This window comes from Myotis nattereri, assembly GCF_964212035.1.
Source record: "Myotis nattereri genome assembly, chromosome: 2".
NCBI lineage: Eukaryota > Metazoa > Chordata > Mammalia > Chiroptera > Vespertilionidae > Myotis > Myotis nattereri.
Window position 1 is genome coordinate 28970492 of NC_138076.1, and position 19445 is coordinate 28989936.

The 19445-nt window shown below is 48.3% G+C and overlaps 1 protein-coding gene across 1 annotated transcript in view; it reads left to right on the plus strand.

Moving 5' to 3' along the window:
• Positions 1-1035: 1035 nt before the first annotated feature.
• Positions 1036-19445, plus strand: part of GRTP1 (growth hormone regulated TBC protein 1) — a 31333-nt gene continuing 12923 nt past the window's right edge. Inside the window, exons 1-5 of the mRNA XM_081085061.1 lie at positions 1036-1185; positions 1597-1748; positions 8858-9016; positions 14793-14917; positions 17856-17952. Coding sequence (XP_080941187.1) covers positions 1139-1185; positions 1597-1748; positions 8858-9016; positions 14793-14917; positions 17856-17952 — 580 coding nt within the window. The 5' untranslated portion in view covers positions 1036-1138. The remainder of the gene's footprint in view (positions 1186-1596; positions 1749-8857; positions 9017-14792; positions 14918-17855; positions 17953-19445) is intronic.

The window sequence follows — 19445 nt, forward strand, 5'->3', positions numbered from 1 at the left end:
CAACCCTGCAGGGCGGCACATCCCTCCAGCTGCTGGGTTGTAGTAGCCAAGGCCGGCCAGTCTGACACCGCGGCTCCTGGCAGCTGCCATTTCCTAGGCCCGGCTCACTGCAGTTGGGGTTGGGTGGAGAAGGGAAGGCAGGAAGGAACAGGGCAGGTTCTCAGGTCTGAACTGTAGGCTGCAGGAGAGAGAGAGAGAGGGAGAGAGAGAGAGAGGGAGAGAGAGAGAGAACGAGAACTTGCTTTTCTGCATAAAGCAAATAAAAAAGGTATCACAAGTCAGAACTCTGGCCTTTGGAACTGCTGCGCACTCAGGCTTGAAGGAATCTCGGAGGAATCCAACCTGATGGTCTTCTCCAGCCTTTACTCAGGGTCTAAGAGGCCTGGAGGCTGGGCGGACGCGCTGCCAGTCGGCCCCGGTTCCACCCCCTGGTTCCCCCATCCCTTAGCCGGAGGCTCCCGCCTGCCCACCATCCCGCCCTGAGTCCCCATCCTGCCCAGCGCCCCCCCATCCCGCCCCTCGGGTCTCCTCATCCGGTTCCCGCGGAGCCCCCTTCAAGCCCCTGCACCCCACCCCGTTCCCCGGTCTACCCCCATCCCCGTTTCCACCCCGTCCCCACCCTGCACCCGGGCCCCATTCCCTAGCTCCCAGCGCCCTCTCCCTTGAGGCCGGGAGGGAGTCGTGGGCAGGGCTACCCCTTGCCAGGCTCCCGGCTCCAGGGCCTCCGACTCCGCCCTCCGCCCTCCGCAGGGGCCGGGGAGCAGGTGCAACCCGGCGCCCGCCTCTCCCCCTCGCTCAGGGCCCCCCCCCCCCGCCCCTCCCCTCCATTTCCCCGGCCCCCGCCTTATTCCCACGCCGCTCATCGCACCCCCCCCACCCCCGCACTATCTCTGCCCTCCCCCTCCCACTCCCCCTCTTTGCAGCACCACCCCCCCTCTCTTCACCCCTCCCCTGGCCCCGCCCCCCGCACCGCCCCCTCCCCCACTCCTAGCACCGCCCCCTGCCGCCGGCCCCCCGCACCGCCTCCCTGCGCCCGCGGCGGTGGAAGGACTCTGGCTGCCCGAGTCCCGGGAGGCGGACTGGGCACCCCCACCCGCCGAGGTCTGGGCGGCTCCGGGCAGCCACCCGCCTCCTCCGCATGGAGCTCTCGGAGCGCGAGCAGGCGGCGCGGGACCGCGTCCCCAGGTGGGCGCTCAGGCCCGGGACGCCCCTCGCCCAGCCTGGGGTGCGAGGGTGGTGGCGCGGGATCTGGAGATGCGGGAGTGGGACGTCGCGGGATTTGGGGGTGCGAGGAGTGGGACGGTAGGCGGTGGGGGTGCTGGCCCTTGCACCTTCCTCGGCCGGGGCGCATTCTTGCCGCTCTCTGCCCAAGACCCCCTTCGGCACCGGGGGTGGGTCCAGGGCGCGCCCCCCCACCCCGCCCCCCGCGGGTGGTCACGGCCCCTGACGACCCCGCCCCTCCACGCGAGGACCCGCGGGCGGGGCGTGGAAGAGGACCCCGGGACGGGACCCTGGCAGGGCGGGCGGTCTGTGCCGCTGGTCGCACGTGCGTGGGGAGCTTGATCTGGGGCTACAGGGCGTCTCTTTGTATTGCAGGATCGATGCGTATGGGTTTGAAAGGCCTGAGGATTTTGATTATGCGGCTTATGAAGAATTCTTTTCCACCTATCTGGTGGTACTCACTAGAAGAGCAATAAAATGGTCTAAACTTCTAAAGGGAAGCGGTAGTGTCCAGAAAAGCATGAGAGGTGAGTTTGGAACTTGGTCCACCACGCACTCAACCACCAGGTCACTGGCTGACAAATGCTCGGGGGAAGAGGGGTTCAGGATTCCTCAGGCACCCCTAATCCAGGGAGGCTGCCTTGAGTCTGGCATCTTTCCTAGGGATCCGGAGATTGGGAAATGGCAGGCAGGTGTGTGTCCTACGTAGGCCCAAGTTGAGGCTCCAAGCTTTGAATTGAGGTACAGGGGTGTTCTTTCCAGAAGATGGGCCTGCTTGCTTTCCAGAAGAAAGTTGGTTTCCTGCTTCTCAAAATGAGATTGGCCAGGGCTCTCTGCTTGTCCATGCCTGTGACCAAGCCCTCCCTGCGTCCCTTACTGGACCCCTCCTCACCTGTTCTGCCCCAGCCCCTTCCCTTCTCTCTCTAGGCCTGGGGCCCCCTCCCTCAGGCCTCCTCCTCTCCCTTCCTCCAGCACACCCCAGGCTAGCACCTGCCTCTCCTTGGGGCTCTTCCCCAGCCCCTCCCATCTTTTTCAGGGGCTGACTGGAATGCCACTTCCATGAGGCCTTCCGGAGCTCCTGTCTGGAATGGCACTCCCCCATCACACCACACAGCCACACACTCTTCACCCTTTTCTGCTTATTTTCTCCTCGCTGTCTCATGCAGTGCAGAGCTGATTTATTTTATCATTTGTCTCCCCTGCTGGACTCCAAGATCCCTCTCTGCTGGCAGGGATTGGTCAGGGTAATTGCTTCAGTGTTTGAATGAATGAATGAATGAATGAATGAAGTGTTTCAGCGGTTCTCAACCTGTGGGTCGCGACCCCTGAAAATACATCCTGCCTATCAGATATTTACATTATGATTCATAACAGTAGCAAAATTACAGTTATGAAGTAGCAACGAAAATAATGTTATGGTTGGGGGTCACCACAACATGAGGAACTGTATTAAAGGGTCGCGGCATTAGGAAGGTTGAGAACCACTGGTTTAGGTGGTAACTGCTGGGCAGGTGGAAGGGGGTTGGTAGAAGTGTGCCCCTTGGTAGGAGTTAAGAGAAGTCAGATAAATGGTGCAGAGAGGTGTGTACAGGTTTCCTGAAATAGGACATTGATGACAATTAAGGCTGAGGACGGGGTCAGAGGCAAGGGACAGAACTGTGTGACTGGAGTATTAGGGGTGTGTGTAGAAAGGGCCAGAGATGGAGCCAGGGGACCCTGCACGGGGCCCCATGTAGCCACACATCACCTGGACCTGGCAGACAGAAGCCAGCTGTAAAAGGAATTATGAGCAAGGGGATGGAGAGATCAATTTTTGCTTTTAAAGCAGTTAGTGCATAGGGCCCAAAGTGGTCCCAGCACACAGTAGACGCCTGGAAAGTATTTGTGGAGTTGACAGAGGGCGGGGTGTAAGCAGGTGGGTCTGGGAACTTGCTGCCCTGTAGGTCAGGGTTCAGGGGCTATCCCTAGACACTGGACAGCCCTCCCTCCTCCAGGCTATTACTGATGGGGGTGCTTAGTAAAAACTCAGCTAGCCCAGCCAGAATAGCTCATTTTTTTTAGCATCATCCTGCGCTCTAAAAGGTTGCTGGTTTGATTTCTAGTCATACCTGAGTTTCGGGTTCGATCTCTGGTTGGGACACATATGGAAGGCAACCGATTTCTGTTTCTCTCTCACATCCATGACTCTCTCACTCTCTCCCTCCCTCCTCTCTCTAAGCATGTCCTCAGGTGAGGATTAAAAAAACACAAAAACTCAGGGAAACTATCATTTCATAAAACCAGCTGGAAGGGACCTTAAAGTTGGTCCTTTGTTGCTTTACAGAAAGCTAATATTTTCCAATGTACCATGTACCATCCTACATGAAACATATGGGCCTTGTGTGTTAATGTGTTTCCAGCAGCACATCTGCCTTTGGTTTTTTTAAAAATCCTCAACCGAGGATATTTTTCCCATTGATTTTACAGAGAATGGAAGGGAGGATGAGGAGAGCGAGAGAGAGAGGGAGAGAGAGAGAGAGAGGTGAGAGGCACATCCATTGGTTGCCTCTCGAATGCGCCCTGACTAGGGAACAAACCTGCAACCCTCGAACATGCCCTTGACCCTTGACTGGGAATCAAACCCGCAACTCAAAACCTTAGGTGAGAAGGCCGAAGCTCTACCACTGAGCTACACTGGCCAGGGCTGCCTTTAATTTTTCCTTTCAATTTATTTTTAAAAGTTGACTAGTCTTTTTGTTTTAAAAAGTTACATACAAGTATTCAAAAGTAAACATAATTTACATGCATGGTAAAATGTCTTAACCATACTAAAAGATGTAAAGTGATGCTAAGTTTCTCTCCTGCCCAGGCTCCACTCTCCTATAAAGGTGACTGATCATGGTGACTGTCCTTTCGTCTTCCCCGGGAAGGGGGTGCACACACATGAGTGTGTGCATGCACACATGTGTATAAATGCAGCAGCCACACCATGGGGCTGCAGTTTGCTTTTAGTGCAGAAGAAGGCCTCCTGTCCAACATGGCTGACTCTGGACTACTAACCCAGAGGCCAGTTAAAGCAGAGAATCACAGCAAGTGGATGTTTGTCATTCAATTCTGTCCTATCATCTCCTTTCCTTTGAATAGGTGGGTCCACTAATTTAAATTTTGTATCACACTCTCAATTCATTGTCTCTGTTTTCCAGTATTGGGTTTTTTTTGTTTGTTTGTTGTTGTTTTTTTGGTGTGTTTTTCACGTAGAGCAGGAATAAAAGCAATCTGAATACAGACTCCTCCCAGATGTTTAGCCTTTTCCCCATCCTGCAGTTGTCTTAAATCTGATTCTAAGATTCTGTTTTGCTTTTGCGTTGGGTAGCTGTCTCTTGCAGCTCTCTAAAAATTTAGCTTGGTTTTTACTGAAATAATTCTTGCTTGCTTGCTTTAATACTTCTAAGATTTATGTAATGTCAGTTAAACTGTGTGATTATGGTGACAAGCATCTTTACAGAAAGCTAACAGGTTTAGGAATAAATATGTTTGATTCCTGACGAGCCTTCAGCCTAGGGGATGGGATTCAGTGTCAAGGTGAACTGGAGAGTCTCATGGCCTGATGTCGTTCCAGGAAGTGACACAGATTAATTCAGGGAGAGCGTGTGGTGTGACCTCACAGGGGCCTGTGATCCAGGGTGTTGCCACTGGAGCTTGCTGTAGTTTCCGGGTGTGACAAGGAAGCAGTTAGAGCATGGCTGTCAGGGATAAACACAGCTGGACAAGTTGTTCCAGAATTGGGAATCCAGTTTTTTCCGGCCACGCATCCTAGGCTGACTGCTGTGTAGTCAGGTACCAGACATCTCGAGGAAGAGATGACATGTAAGGGATTTTGGTCCTGCAGTGACCAAGGAACTCAGTCTTGGAACCTCATCCTTGCATATCAGCAAGCACACTCTGAAATCTCCCTTTATCCTGTTCTTCTCACCTTATCTTGCTTTTGTTGTTGTTGTTGTTTTGCTTTGTTTTTTCTCTTTGGGGGAGGATTTTCATTTGTGTTGCCTATCTTAAAGTCTCCAGTAACACAAGTATCTATAAACCTTGACATTCAGTGTATGTTCAAGTAGCTTACTAGTGTGCTGCTTGATTATGCTACTGGTGGATATGATGAATATTTTTATTTTTCTTTGTCTACAGCAAATATCCAGTAGGAGCCTTAAGACAGCTTACTCTTCCTCCCACAACCTTGAAGCCAAGTTCAACAAGCTTAGCCCTGGCTTGACCTAGCTCCTGTCCTTACTCCTGTTCATGTCCCATCTTGAGGTGAAGGGACTCCACAAGGGGAAAAGCCTCCTAGCCGCGTGCCTCTTCTAGATCTCCCTCCCAGTGGCTTAGGAGATCGGCACCATGTAAATTAGAAATAATTTACAAAAACATTTTTCAAAGACAAATACCCCAAACTGGAGGTTTGCTTAACTTTGTTGGGGCAGGCAGTTGGAGGTTAATTCTCTGGTGTCTGGCTTCTTTTTTTTAATAAAAAATGTTCCCACTGTTTTTCCTTTCTATTTTATTCTTCTGCAAATGTCAGCGATGACCTGTGGGTGAGCCCTGCCCTGGGAAAGTGTTAGTCTCTGAGGGCAAGTAAACTATTTTCATTCTTTCCTGAAGAAACATTGTAAATTCAGATAGCAAACATCCAAAAGTAACAAAGACATGTGTTCTCCAACGTGAGCTCCGACTGTAGTTCAGCTGCTAGACTGAGTGCCTTATTTATATTTTATAGATGAGAAAACGGAGACCTGCTCCAGGTTTGAGGCTAGGAAGTCACAGTAGAGCCAGTGTCTAACTCCATAGTGAGGGGTTTAGCCATTTTGTACTTTCCCTTTTTTAATTACTTTTCTTTTTTGCTATTTAAATCTTTATTGTTGAAAGTATTACATATGTCATCTCCCCCCATGGACCCCTTTCTTAAATTACTTTTTAGAATTTGTAGTGAAATTCGCTCTTATTGGGGTATAGTTCTATGAATTCAGACAAACCCATAGAGTCACATAACCTCAGCCCAAGCAAGAGTCAAAGTAGTCCATCACCTTCAGAATCGCCTTCTGCTGCCTGTTTGTGGGCAGTCCCCCACCCCCCCCCCGACAACCGCTGATCTCTTCAGCCATCAGAAAATGTGCCATAAGTGGGATCACTTGTAGCCTTTGGAGTCTAGCTTCTTTCAGTTAACATAATGTGTTTGAGATGCATCCATTATCTTGGGTGTATCAATAGTTCATTTTTTATTGTTGAGGAATATTTCACTGTATGGTGTACTACAATTTTTAAAAAAATATATTTTATTGATTTTTTACAGAGAGGAAGGGAGAGAGATAGTTAGAAACATCGATGAGAGAGAAACATCGATCAGTTGCCTCCTGCACACCCCCTACTGGGGATGTGCCCACAACCAAGGTACATGCCCTTGTCTGGAATCAAACCTGGGACTCTTCAGTCCGCAGGCTGACGCTCTATCCGCTGAGCCAGACTGGCTAGGGCTACAATTTATTTTTTTATCTGTTCATCAGTCAAAGGACATTTAGGATGTGTGAGGCCAACATCCTATATAATAAAAGCCTAATTTGCTAAGTGTCCGGTCCTCTGGTTGTCCATTCAACCAATCAAAGTTAATATGCTAATAATATGCTAAGGCTGCACAACCACTCGCTATGATGCACACTGACCACCAGGGGGCAGAAAGTCAACCAGTCCACCAGTCACTATAATGTGCACTGACCAGCAGGGGGCAGAAAGTCAACCAGTCCACCAGTCACTATAACATGCACTGACCACCAGGGGGCAGAAAGTCAACCAGTCCACCAGTCACTATAACGTGCACTGACCACCAGGGGGCAGACGCTCAACATTTGAGCTTCCCCCTGGTGGTCAGTGTGCTCCCACAGGGGGAGCGCCGCTCAGCCAGAAGCCAGGCTCACAGCTGGCGAGCATAGCAGCAGTGGCAGGAGCCTTCCCCGCCTCTGTACCAGCGCTAAGGATGTCCAAATGCCAGCTTAGGCCCACCTAAACTGTCAGTTGGACATCCTCCTAGGGCTCCCGGACTGCGAGAGGGCGCAGGCCGGGCTGAGGGACACAAGTGCACGACTTTCATGCACTGGGCCTCTAGTTATAAATATTCACCTACAGTGTTTTATGTGAAGTTAAGCTTTCATTTCTCTTGGGGGAAATACCTAGGATTGAGAATCCTGGGTCATATGGTAACTGTACGTTTAATTTGTAAGAAATTTCAAACTGTCTCTCCGAAGTGGCTGTACAATTTTGTTTTTCTGCCATCAATGAATGAGATTTCCTGCTGTGTCACATTCCTGCCAGCACTTAATATTTTGGTATTTTTTATTTTGGACATTTGTTGTTGGAAAGACTATTCTATATCTGCATTGAAGTTCCTTTGCAACTTTGTCAAAAAGCAATTGATTCTATTTATGTGGGTCTGTTTCTAATTTTGTCCTTTTCTTTTTTAAAACAGTATATTTTTATTGATTTCAGAGAGGAAGGGAGAGGGAGAGAGAGATAGAAACAGCAATGATGAGAGAGAATCATTGATTGGCTGCCTCCTACACTCCCCCCACTGGAGATCAAGCCTGCAACACAGGCCTGTGCCCTGACCAGGAATCGAACTGTGACCTCCTGGTTCATTGTTTGATGCTCAACCACTGAGCCACACTGGCTGGGCGTTGAATATTGATTATTGAGGTCACTCATGGTTTTGGGCTTATTTTCCTATATGTTTCTATGGTCAATAGAAAACTACTGAATACCTTTTCACATATTTATTTTCAATAAAAATATTCCTCCCAAATGTTGTAGTTCTCAATTTATAGAGATCAGCTGCAAAACAAGACCAGGGCATCTGCAGCTGCGGCCGGTCGCTCCCAGCCAGGTGCTGCACACAAGCTCACGGCTCAGAGACCTGCTGTCTCCTGTTTTCAGTTTGCCCTCTCACTGGTCTCTGCCCCCAGCGGACTTTCCAGAACATCCATGTGACCTCGGTCCCCATCGCCTCCAGGCAAGGACAGTGCATCTGAGCCTGGTGCACTAGGGCCTCAGCGTCTGTCCCTGCCCACACCTGACCCTCCAGCCCTCGAGGCTCTGCCTGTAGCTCCCAGGACCAGTGGAGGGTCTCTTCCTGCTTCCTGTCCCTTCACTTGGGCTGGCTCTGTCCCTCCAGTTTTCCTCCCCTGTGCAGTGCCTGGGTCACAGTGACTATTTCTGGTCCGAGTTGCCCCGAGCAGGGGATCGAGGCTGGGCCTGCGGCTAACCTGTCTTTACATCTGTGGAGTCTGGCACAGTTTGTGTGGCAAGAGGCGAGGGAGGACCAGTGGATGGCCTCTGAGGCCCCTGTCTGGACAGTGAAGAAGAAGGATGGGGTTATTGCAGCCTCCCACTTGGTTGTGCTCAGTTTGGGAGAGAGAGCAGGAACCTGTAATGAGTGTATGTACCAGTTTCAGGGGTGATGTATGAAGTTTAGCAGCTTTTTGATGTTTGATTTAAGGAGAGAACTGGTGATCTAAAGGCACTGAAATTAGTGCCATTTGCTCAAAGGGCCCTCTATGAGGTCCTGACCTTGGGACATGTCTGTCTGCCCTTCTAAAACTGTCCCTTCTCTCGGTTTCAGTGAAGCGCTATATCCGGAAAGGTGTTCCACTCGAGCACAGGGCCCGCGTGTGGATGGGGGTGAGTGGAGCCCAGGCCCAGATGGAGAGGAACCCTGGCTATTACCACCAGCTTCTCCAGGGAGAGAGGAACGACAGCCTGGAGGAGGCCATCAGGACAGGTGAGCATGGCATCCCTCCCTGGTGCGTGGTGCCCAGGCGGGAGGAGGAGGAGCGGGAATTATCCCCAAATCGGGTTTGTACTCCGTCTTTGAAGTCATGACGTTGACAAAGAAACAAACATGGTTACAGATGCACCAACCGATTTCAATTTGAAATTATATTTTTCTTAAAGGAAAATCAAAACTTAAGTGTTCATGAAGGGAAAACGATGTCTTTTTATATATGATTTCAGAGAGGAAGGGAGAGGGAGAGAGAGATAGAAACATCAATGGTAAGAGAGAATCATTATTGATCGGCTGCCTCCTGCACGCCCCACACTGGGGATTGAGCCTGAAACCTGGGCATGTGCCTGACCGGGAATTGAACCTTGACCTCCTGGTTCATAGACTGACACTCAACCACTGAGCCACACTGGCCAGGTGAGAACAATGTCTTTAATTTATTCAGCAAATATTTGAGCACCTAGCTAGCTAGTGAGGAAAATGACCATGGGGAGACCAGACTTCTTCCATGAGGAAGCCCTCCAGGGGAATGAGAAGGGCGCTGAGCAGCGGTCATAATGCAGTAGGTAATGCTGTAAGGGATTTGTGCCTGCCAGGAGTATGTGGGACTTACAGGTCCAGCTACACATGTCTCTTAAAGCCACACACCAGAGTTTTCTTTCTTTGTGTCAAACTCTTAATAGTTGTATAGGGATGCTGGCATTCTTGGCCTCCGATCTCTTTTTCCTCCACTTTCCACATCTTCTATAATAATATAAGCGTAATATGCTAATTAGACTGGACAACCTTCCGGACCAAGCCAGGGCTGCGAGGGAAGCCCAGGTCCCGGGTGCCAGAGGGAAGCCAGTGCCAGCAGCTCGGGGAAGGAAGGCCCACTCTTGCACGTATTTTATGCATCCGGGCCTCTAGTAGTTACATAGGCTCTCTGGCTCTTAAAAGTTCAAAATGCTCAAAAAAAAAAAAAAGTTTAACCTAAATTGAATAATTACATTTTAAGGAAATACATCTGCCATTCTGATTTTAACAGTTTTGGGGAAATAAATATATAAACACAAATAGTTCATTTTAAAATTTCAATTACTTTCAAGTGCTGAGAGGTTGTCACACTGACTTGTGACAGTGGGAGAGTGGGTGGTGTGTCCCTGTCATAAGGAATGGGGTCCTTCAGTCCTCAGGGTCTCATATGCCCAGCGTTGGAACCAGTGGGGAGGGCTGGGGGTGCTGAACCCTCTGGCTGCATCCTGATTGCACAGCAAACTGGGGTCAAAGGGCTCAGAACAGAAGCTGTTGCTGGCTCTGCAGGCACAGCCTGGGGTATCACTCAGCAGGTCCAGAAATGCCGAGTCAGGTGGGAGGTCCAAGGGAGGCTGAGCATAGTACACAAAATAGAATGCTGCTGTTGGTTTCACAAATGAATTTAGAGGCTCTGTTTAGTGCCAGTATTTTTGGATAAATATTTTTTTATTGTGGTAAAATATATATAATATAAAACTTACCATTTTATCTTCCTAAACTGAAACTCTGTTCCCATTAAACACTGACTTCCTGTCCCCCAGCCCTTGGTACCCACCATTCTACTTTCTGTCTCGAGGAATTTGATGACTCTAAGTGTAACCGGACAATCAATGGGTCTAGGCTGCCTGTCACTACTTGAGCCAATTAAGCAGAGAGAGGGTTGAGTCATATATGAGCATTTATTCCCAAAATGCCCACAGTATGGGAGAACAGCAAAAATCTGCTCTGACCCCACCATAAGCCAGCTGCTTACTAGTATATTAGGTAGGACAAAGATTACATGGTGAAGTAAGAACAAGTGTATGCCAAATGGACAGTTTTCATGTAATGAGGGCTGGAGATTTGCAAAGGCCTGTGGGTATGCAAAGGCTGGGGGTCCTCGCTGGCGGCTCTGTTTCTGCAACAAGGTTGTTCATCTTTCCATGATAATAGGCAGCTCCCAGATGGGGAGGATGGGCCAAATTTCCAGGTGAGCTCCCAGGCCCCACAGCCAACTCCCAGTCAGGTTAGAATGTGCTTTCTTTAATCAGAACGAAACAATCACGGTTAACAGAGCATGATTAATATTTCTTACGATTATAGCTGGTCCCCACTATTCTATTTCTGCCCTCTCATAAGTACCTCTTATAGGTGGAATCGTACAGTATTTGTCTTTTTGTAACTGGTTTCTTTCACTGAGCATAATGATCTCAAGGTTCACCCATGTTATAGCATGTGTAGCATTTCCTTCCTTTTTAAGGCTGAATAATTATTCATTGTATGTATATGCACAGTTTTGTTTAAAATTCACCCATTTGATGGACACTAAGGTTGCTTCTACCTCTTGGCTATTGTGAATAATGTTGCTATGAACATGGGTGGACAAATATCTCTTCGAAACCCTACTTTCAGCTCTTTGGGTATATTCTCAGAAGTAGAATTGCTGGATCACATGGTAATTCTGTGTCTATTTTTTTTTGGAATCTGGACAAATAATTTTATAGGATTAGTAGAGTGGATGTTTCATCCATGTAAGCATAGTCTGAATGTCCCTGTTCACATTCACTTGTACAGTTGAAGGTAGCATTTCCCATAGAAAGATTTAAAAACATGAAAAAATTTCTCATAACAAAAAACATTACCAAAAAAAAAGTGCCGAAACCAGTTTGGCTCAGTGGATAGAGCGTTGGCCTGCGGACTAAAGGGTCCCGGGTTCGATTCCGGTCAAGGGCATGTACCTGGGTTACGGGCACATCCCCAGTGGGAGATGTGCGGGAGGCAGCTGATCGATGTTTCTCTCTCATCGATGTTTCCAACTCTCTATCTCTCTCCCTTCCTCTCTGTAAAAAATCAATAAAATATATTTTTTTAAAAAAATGAGCACAACTGGTCATTCTAGTCTGAATTAGTAAAAAATGAAAATGAAAGCACTCATTTTCTCCTGACCAGGTGCAGTTTTTGGAATGCTTAGAATTCCAGAAAAAAACCAAATTTGTGGAAATTTTTTAAAAATCGAAATGATTCAAGCCCACTCAGAGACACAAAAAAACAAACAATCAAATGAATTAGGGATTTTAGTTAATGACAGTGTATTAATTACTTCATTAATTGTAACACAAATGTATCATACTCATCCTATCTAATAAAAGACAAAAAGGGTAATGGACCGTACCTTCACTGTGCTTCCCATTGGCTAATCAGGGTGATATGCAAATTAACCGCCAACAAAGATGGCGGTTAATTTGCATACGTAGGCTCAAAGCAGTGGAGCCAAAAGACCCTGAAGCCAAATGACCCCGAAGCCGGCAGAGCAGCGAGGCCTCACAGCCCTGGGATCAGCGGAGCCGCGAGGCCTGATGGCTGGGGCAGGGGGCTCTGGCCGGAGCCCAGCCAGAGTGAAGGCCTGGGTCCCGGGTGCCAGAGGAAAACCGGTGCCATCAGCCAAAGGAAGGGAAGGCCTATTGCACGAATCTCTTCATGCAACAGGCCTCTACATATTACATATGTAATAACTTAATCAATAAAGAAATTATATATATAAATATTTGTATTGATTTCAGAGAAGGGAGAGGGAGAGAGAGATAGAAACATCAATGATGAGAGAGAATCATCAAATACATTATTAAATACATTCAAATAAAAGTTTAAAAAAATGTATCCATGGCTAGTAAAACAGAAACCTTAAGTCTCCCACCTCTTGGCACCTTCTTGGGGATGATACTACTCAGTCATGAATCGTTGCAAAGCTCCTTTTCACTGTCCCTGTGACACTGTGTGTCCTTCAGGTTGTCAGAACTGAAAGGCATAGGCTGAGGCAAGGATGGAGAATGTGACAGACTTATGGAGGGCATTTAAAAAGCAAAACAAATTTTTGTAGAAAACAATAAAAAATAATGTAATTTTGGGACACTAAGCTTGTTCTGCCCAGATCTAGTTTTTTTATAAGCACAGACAAGGCCTGGGGGGTCAGAGGATCACCGTTGCAGCATTTCACAGAGGTTTGTGGCCATCATGCTAAAACAGAGGTTGGGACCTAGCCGGCTTGGCCCAGTGGATAGAGCGTCGGCCTGTAGACTGAAGGGTCCTGGGTTCGATTCTGGTCAAGGGCACGTGCCCAGGTTGTAAGCTCAGTAGGGGGCAAACAGAATGCAGCTGATCAAGAATTCTCTCTCATCATTGATGTTTCTCTCTCTCTCTCTCTCTCTCTCTCTCTCTCTCTCTCTCTCTCTCTCTCCCTCCTTCTCCATTCCTCTCTGAAATTAATAAAAACAAAAAATTATAAAAAATAAGTAAAATAGAGGTTGGGTTTCCTAAGATACAGAGGGGAGACACCTTGCATGCTTATCTTAGATCACGACAGAAGAAGCTAATGGTTATGTGGGCCCCATAGTGCGATCTATGAGGGGTATCTGGTTTGTTTTGGTTATCATACATAGCACAGTAGCAAACACACCACTCGTCTACCTAAGTGGGGTCAGTAGAGTCAGAGAAGATGTAAAAGTTTAAGTTGATATCCTCTATGTTCTTGCACCTGTCCACAGCGTTAACTTATAAAACTCAGCTTTAAAAAGTCAGGCATCGGCCCTGGCCAGTGTGGCTCAGTTGGTTGGGCATCATCCGTGCACTGAAAGGTCGGGAGCGTGAAAGAGGCAGCTGGTCGATGTTTGATTGATGTTTTACTCTCACATTGATGTTTTTTCTCTCTCTTTCCCACTCCCTTCCTCTCTGAAACTCAATTAAAAAATCTTAAAAAAAAAAAAAAGTCAGGCGTTGTCTTAGTGGCCTAATCCAGCACCTGTGCCCCTGCACTGGGCCCTGGTGTCCTGGCGACCTGGCCGGCCAGGTGGGAGGGCCGGGCTGAGGAAGTGGGTGTCTGATGAGCAGGAAGAGGCTGGCCAGGAAGCCCTCCTGCAGATAAAGGTTGACAGTGTGAAGTTTATTTAGTTCTTTTTAAAAAAAATATATTTGTAATGGGATGGGGGGTAACGTTGGGATAAGGACACATATGTAATAACTTAATAAAGAAATTATATATATAAATATTTGTATTGATTTCAGAGAAGAAGGGAGAGGGAGAGAGAGATAGCAACATCAATGATGAGAGAGAATCATCAAATGGCTGCCTACTACCTGCCCCACACTGGGGTTCGCAACCCGGGCATGTGCCCTGACCAGGAATTGAACCGTGACCTCCTGGTTCATAGGTCGACATTCAACCACTGAGCCACACCGACCAGGCTGTGTAGTTCTTAGTTTTCGGTTTTGTCTGTTTATCTCTGAAAAGGAATCTTGGTGTGTTCTGCTTCTTTATGTTTTCAGTCTTCAGAATTGGGAAACATTTCTAGAGTTTTGTGTAAGATGTTCATCTGTCACGTGTTCTAGAGTCAAGCCTCCCCTTAGCTAAGAGGGGGCAGCGTGAGGACAGGTTTGCAGGGTGAAGGGCCTCCCCCAGGGAAACCCACTCTGCTGTCACTGATCTTGAGAGATCCACTCTTGGGGCCCACAGTGCCCCCCTGGGTGTGGCTGGAGCAGGACGGGGGTCCTGGGAGTGCCCTCTTCTTCCATCCCGACTCCAGTCGCCCAGGACCTTGACTGTGAAGGCTGCAGGTGCTCATTGCCCATTCAGGGCAGCCCTACCAGGTGACTCAAGTGCATAGCCAGGGATGACACCACTCCTTGCACCTGAGCCGGGGCCCAGCACATCACCAGGTGGGGCTTGTACCTCACAGGCCGTTCAGTTCCCACCTTCTGAATAATCCTGTCGTTGATTTCTCTGCAGATATGAACAGGACCTTCCCGGACAATGTGAAATTCCGCAGGAGCGCGGATCCGTGTTTACAGAAGACCCTGTACAACGTGCTCTTGGCCTACGGGCACCACAACCAAGGTGTGGGGTACTGCCAGGTAAGCCCCAGGAAGGTGAAAAGGATCGGCACCCCACAGACTTACAGCAGGGGTGCTCTCAGGTCTACGTGAAGTATTCTTTAAAAATCTAGTTCAAAACTCCCTAAGTCATAGCGCCTGCACAAGCTGTGACTTCAAACATGTCCCTGTTACAAAAGCAGTGAAGCCTCCGTAATGATTTCTTTTGGTGTCAGACGGCCCTGAGAGGGGGTGAAGGTGGAAAGTTGGGAAGCAGCTAGGAAGTAAGTTAAGTGAACACAGGGCTGTATTTTCTAGAACCGAAGGGGACAAACAGCACCTTACTGCCTCAGTGTGCATTGTGTGTGTGTGTGTGTGTGTGTGTGTGTGTGTGTTGGAGGGTGGGGGTGGGGGCTGTTCCTTTGACATGGTTTTGGGAAGTCAGTCTTCCCTGCGATTAAAGGTAACGGTATGCCTCCTCGCCTGCCACGTTGCTGTCTTGTTTTGGATTCGCGGCGTGAAGCACACATGAGGTGGGAACGAAACCTCTTGTTTCTCCCTGGACAGTTCAGGCTGGGGTGTTTCAGAGGGACACTCTTATTCCCAGCAGGGAACGCAAGCGCCCTGGTGAGGAGCAGCTGCAGCTGTGCCCTCTGTGGCTGCTGCATGGGATACGGCCGAAGGCCTGGGAGGCCTGAGCCGCCATTGGCAGGAGCTGCCCACTTCCTGTTACCAGGAAGGCTGCTTGTTGCCGTGGCTACGAGCAGGCGCCCAGGGCTGTCACGGGAGTGTGGCTCTCCCTGCCTCTGAGGCTGCATGCTTCTCATGCTCCTGGAGCCTGAGGCTCGTCGGTGGGCTTCTTGAGAGGAGGTGAGTAAGCCCATCTTTTTTTTAAATATATTTTTGCCCTAACCGGTTTGGCTCAGTGGATAGAGCATTGGCCTGCGGACTGAAAGGTCCACCAGGTTCGATTCCGGTCAAGGGCACGTACCTTGGTTGCGGGCACATCCCCAATAGGAGGTGTGCAAGAGGCAGCTGATCGATGTTTCTCTCTCATCAATGTTTCGAACTCTCTCTCCCTCTCCCCTCCTCTCTGTAAAAATTCAATAAAATATATATTTTAAAAATATATATTTTTATTTATTTCAGAGGGGAAGGGAGAGGGAGAGAGAGATAGAAACATCAGTGATGAGAGAGAATCATTGATTGGCTGCCTCCTGCACAACCCACACTGGGGATCGAGCCCGAAACCCAGGCATATGCCCTGACCGGGAATCGAACTGTGACCTCCTGTTTCATAGGTCGACACTCAACCCCTGAGCCACGCCCAGGCCAAGCCCATCTTGATGGGAAATATACACCTAACAGTCAGGGTCCAAGGCTCCAGAGCGGGTCATACAGGCCAGGGAGCCAGGAGAGTTTGGGTCCTTCCTAAGGTTTGAATAAATGGTTGTGCACGGAGGGGGTGGGGAGGGGGGGTGTGCTTTGCAGTTTGCATTCTTGCGTGGTCAGCATGTGGCGTGGCTCCGGCTCAGAGAGGAAATGGGAGAAGGGGTGAGGCAGGTCCTTTTCAAAACAGGCATCATAGTTACTGCTCATATTCACCTGAATAATTCATCATTGTGTTCATATTGCTCTGGTGCCCAGAGGCAGTGCCTTCAAGCAGATGGAGCTGGGATGGGCCCATTCTTCCAGACAGAATTCCTGTCATTCTCAGCTTTTATTACTGCCATTAACTGGTCCTCAAACAAGGACTCGACCTGCCTTTCTCAGAAGGGGAAGCAGGAGGGCTGAGAAATTGTCCTAAGAGTATTCTAGGTACAGTTCTTGTGGATTTTTAAAATGGCTTTAAAAAATAAACCACACAATTTTAAATATTGGCATGATGTCAACACCCTATTGGCTTTTCGAATCTATGTTGGCTTTGGAATATATATGTACACACACACACACACACACACACACACACACAGATACGCACACACACCTACACATAAGCACACAGATACACACATACATGTTGTATTAGTTTCCTGGGGCTGCCATGACAACGCGCTGTAAGCTGAGAGGTGTGAACAACAGGAATCGTCTCCCACTGAGTTCGAAGTCTGAGATGGAGGTGTGGGACGGCTGGTTCCTTCGCAGGCTGTGAGGGGGCCTCTGTCCCAGGCGTCCCCCAGCTTCTGGTCTCGGGCAATCCTTGGCTTTTAAGCACCTCACCCAATCTCTGCCTTCCTGCTCACATGGTGTTCTCCCGGCCTGGTGTCTCCGTGTCCATACTTACCTTGTTGGTTGACAAAAGTTGGATTTTTCCCTTATTATTAGAGAAATACATACTTCTTTTAGAAAATACAGGCAAGCCAAAGAGAAAAACAGAAATAGTCTGGAACCGTGTCACCCAGAGATGACACTAACTCACTCTTGTTAAGCGCCCACCTCCCTTGGTCTTCCCTCATCTAGCTGTTTCTCTTCGATAAGAGAGTCACATACTTCGAGTATTTCAGCAACATCTGCCCTTTGGCCATGAATTTCCCCAAACAGCCTCGATCACAAGAATCTCTTTCAACATGCCTGTGTGTCAGAGCATGTTCCTTATGGACTTTATGAACTATGGCTATTGGTGTAGTTTCCCCTCTGATATAGAGTTTCATGCTATTAGATTAATTTTTTTTTAGAAATCAATTGCAAGTTGCTTTCATAAGGTTGAAGAATTTTTTATTTTAGTTTTCTAAGGCAGTATTCAGAAGAGTTTTCTGTAATCATTTTCTTCTTCTTCCTTTTCTTGTAGACTAAATGCACCAGATGTCAGATCCTTAGTATCACCAAAGTTGCACTAAAAGGTCATTCTAGAATTATGCAAGTTTTGGGGAAAAGCAAGGGAAATGGGAAGTTAGTAGTAAGCAGCCTTACTACAATTACAGAATCTTATGGTGTTTTAAAGCTCAACATGGATTTCTGTTTCTCATGTTTCTAATTTCAGGGAATGAATTTTATAGCGGGATATCTGATTCTTATCACGAAGAACGAAGAAGAATCCTTTTGGCTATTAGATGCTCTTGTTGGAAGAATACTACCTGGTATGTTGAAAATCCATACTGCATGCCTTTCACTGTCTTGTTTCTGATGTTATTGAAATGATTCCGCTGACAAATCAAAATTTAATGAAAATATAACTGAATTGTTTGGGAGTTGAGGTTTAAAATCTTTTTGCAGTGAAGTTAAAGAGAAGAAATATATGTCAGATGATCGGCTCCAGCTAGAGCGGCTGGTCATTTCTGCATCTCCGAGCTTGAATTTGGCCGAGACTGTGTGCTTGGCTCATCTGTTCCTCAGTCTGTACCATTTGTGTTGAGACTCGTTTGGCCTTGGTATGTCTTACTGATCACCAAGTCTGCGAGAAGTTCACTTGGTTACATGCATATACTAGTATTTGTCACTGAGTTTGTGAATGGATGTAAGAGCGAAATAATTGTCAGCTGTTGTTATTCCTGTTATGAAGGTGAGAATCATTCTTGTCATACATTTCCACCTTTCTATTTATTAATAAATATTGCTTTAATTACTAAATAATTTATGTTAATAATCACCCACTGATTTTGGTAATGCACCGTGTTGACTATGAGTTGCAGAGTAGGATCACTTTGCAAAGAGACGTGGCCAGAGCCATCCGGGTGGGATAGGACTCGATGGTGGCAGTTGGTCACAGCGAGCCTCACGTTTGTCCTGAAAGACTAGCCTGGTTGCGAAGTCCTCATGCCTGGGAGGTTACAGGCCTCCCACGGCAGTGAGCCCTGGGTTGGTCTTGTTTTCTGTCTGCCTGAGTTTCCTTCCTGCTCCTCCCTTCCCTCAGGCATGCCTCCCTGTGTCAGGCTAGGCCCGCCCAGGACAGCGTCCGGGGCTTCTCTGGAGAGCCGGCTCCCATGTCTCCATGTTGAAGACAGTGAGCGTGGTGTGCACATAGCACGTTTCAGGTTCCATGCTAAACTGTGCCTACATTCTCATTCAATCCTCAGAGCAGCTGCACCACATAGACCCAAATATTAAACCCGTTTTAAAGAGAAGGACACTTAAGGCCTAGATCCCACAGCAGAGCCTAGTATGCAGGGAGCCCGGGTTCAAATCCATGGCTATGTGACTCTAAGACCTTGCATGTACCTGATGGAAGAGTGAGCCTGGATGGCACCGTTAAAGAAAGGGAGGATCTGGAAAGAGAGGGAAATGGGGCCTCCTCCTGCTCTGGAACGGCCATTAACAAGGGCTCGGGCGTGGGCATGCAGAGGCCAGGCTGGATGACGCTGCCACGAGGAGGGGAAAGGTGCAAAGGTCCTGAGCGTGAGAGAAGAGCCTGAGGGGAGAGGACTCTGGGAGTCCCAGCCTCAATGTGAAAGCCGGAGCTGCAGTGGTGGGGAAATGACGAGGAAGAGGGAGTCAAGATTTTCCATATAAAATATTGACAGAGCTTTGTAACATATTCACCGTTGGCTTCTGTTATCTCCTAAGACTGAATTACAGTGAGTATTTATATCCACGATCAACTCCGTTCTGGGGGTGTGGGAAACATCAGTGAACA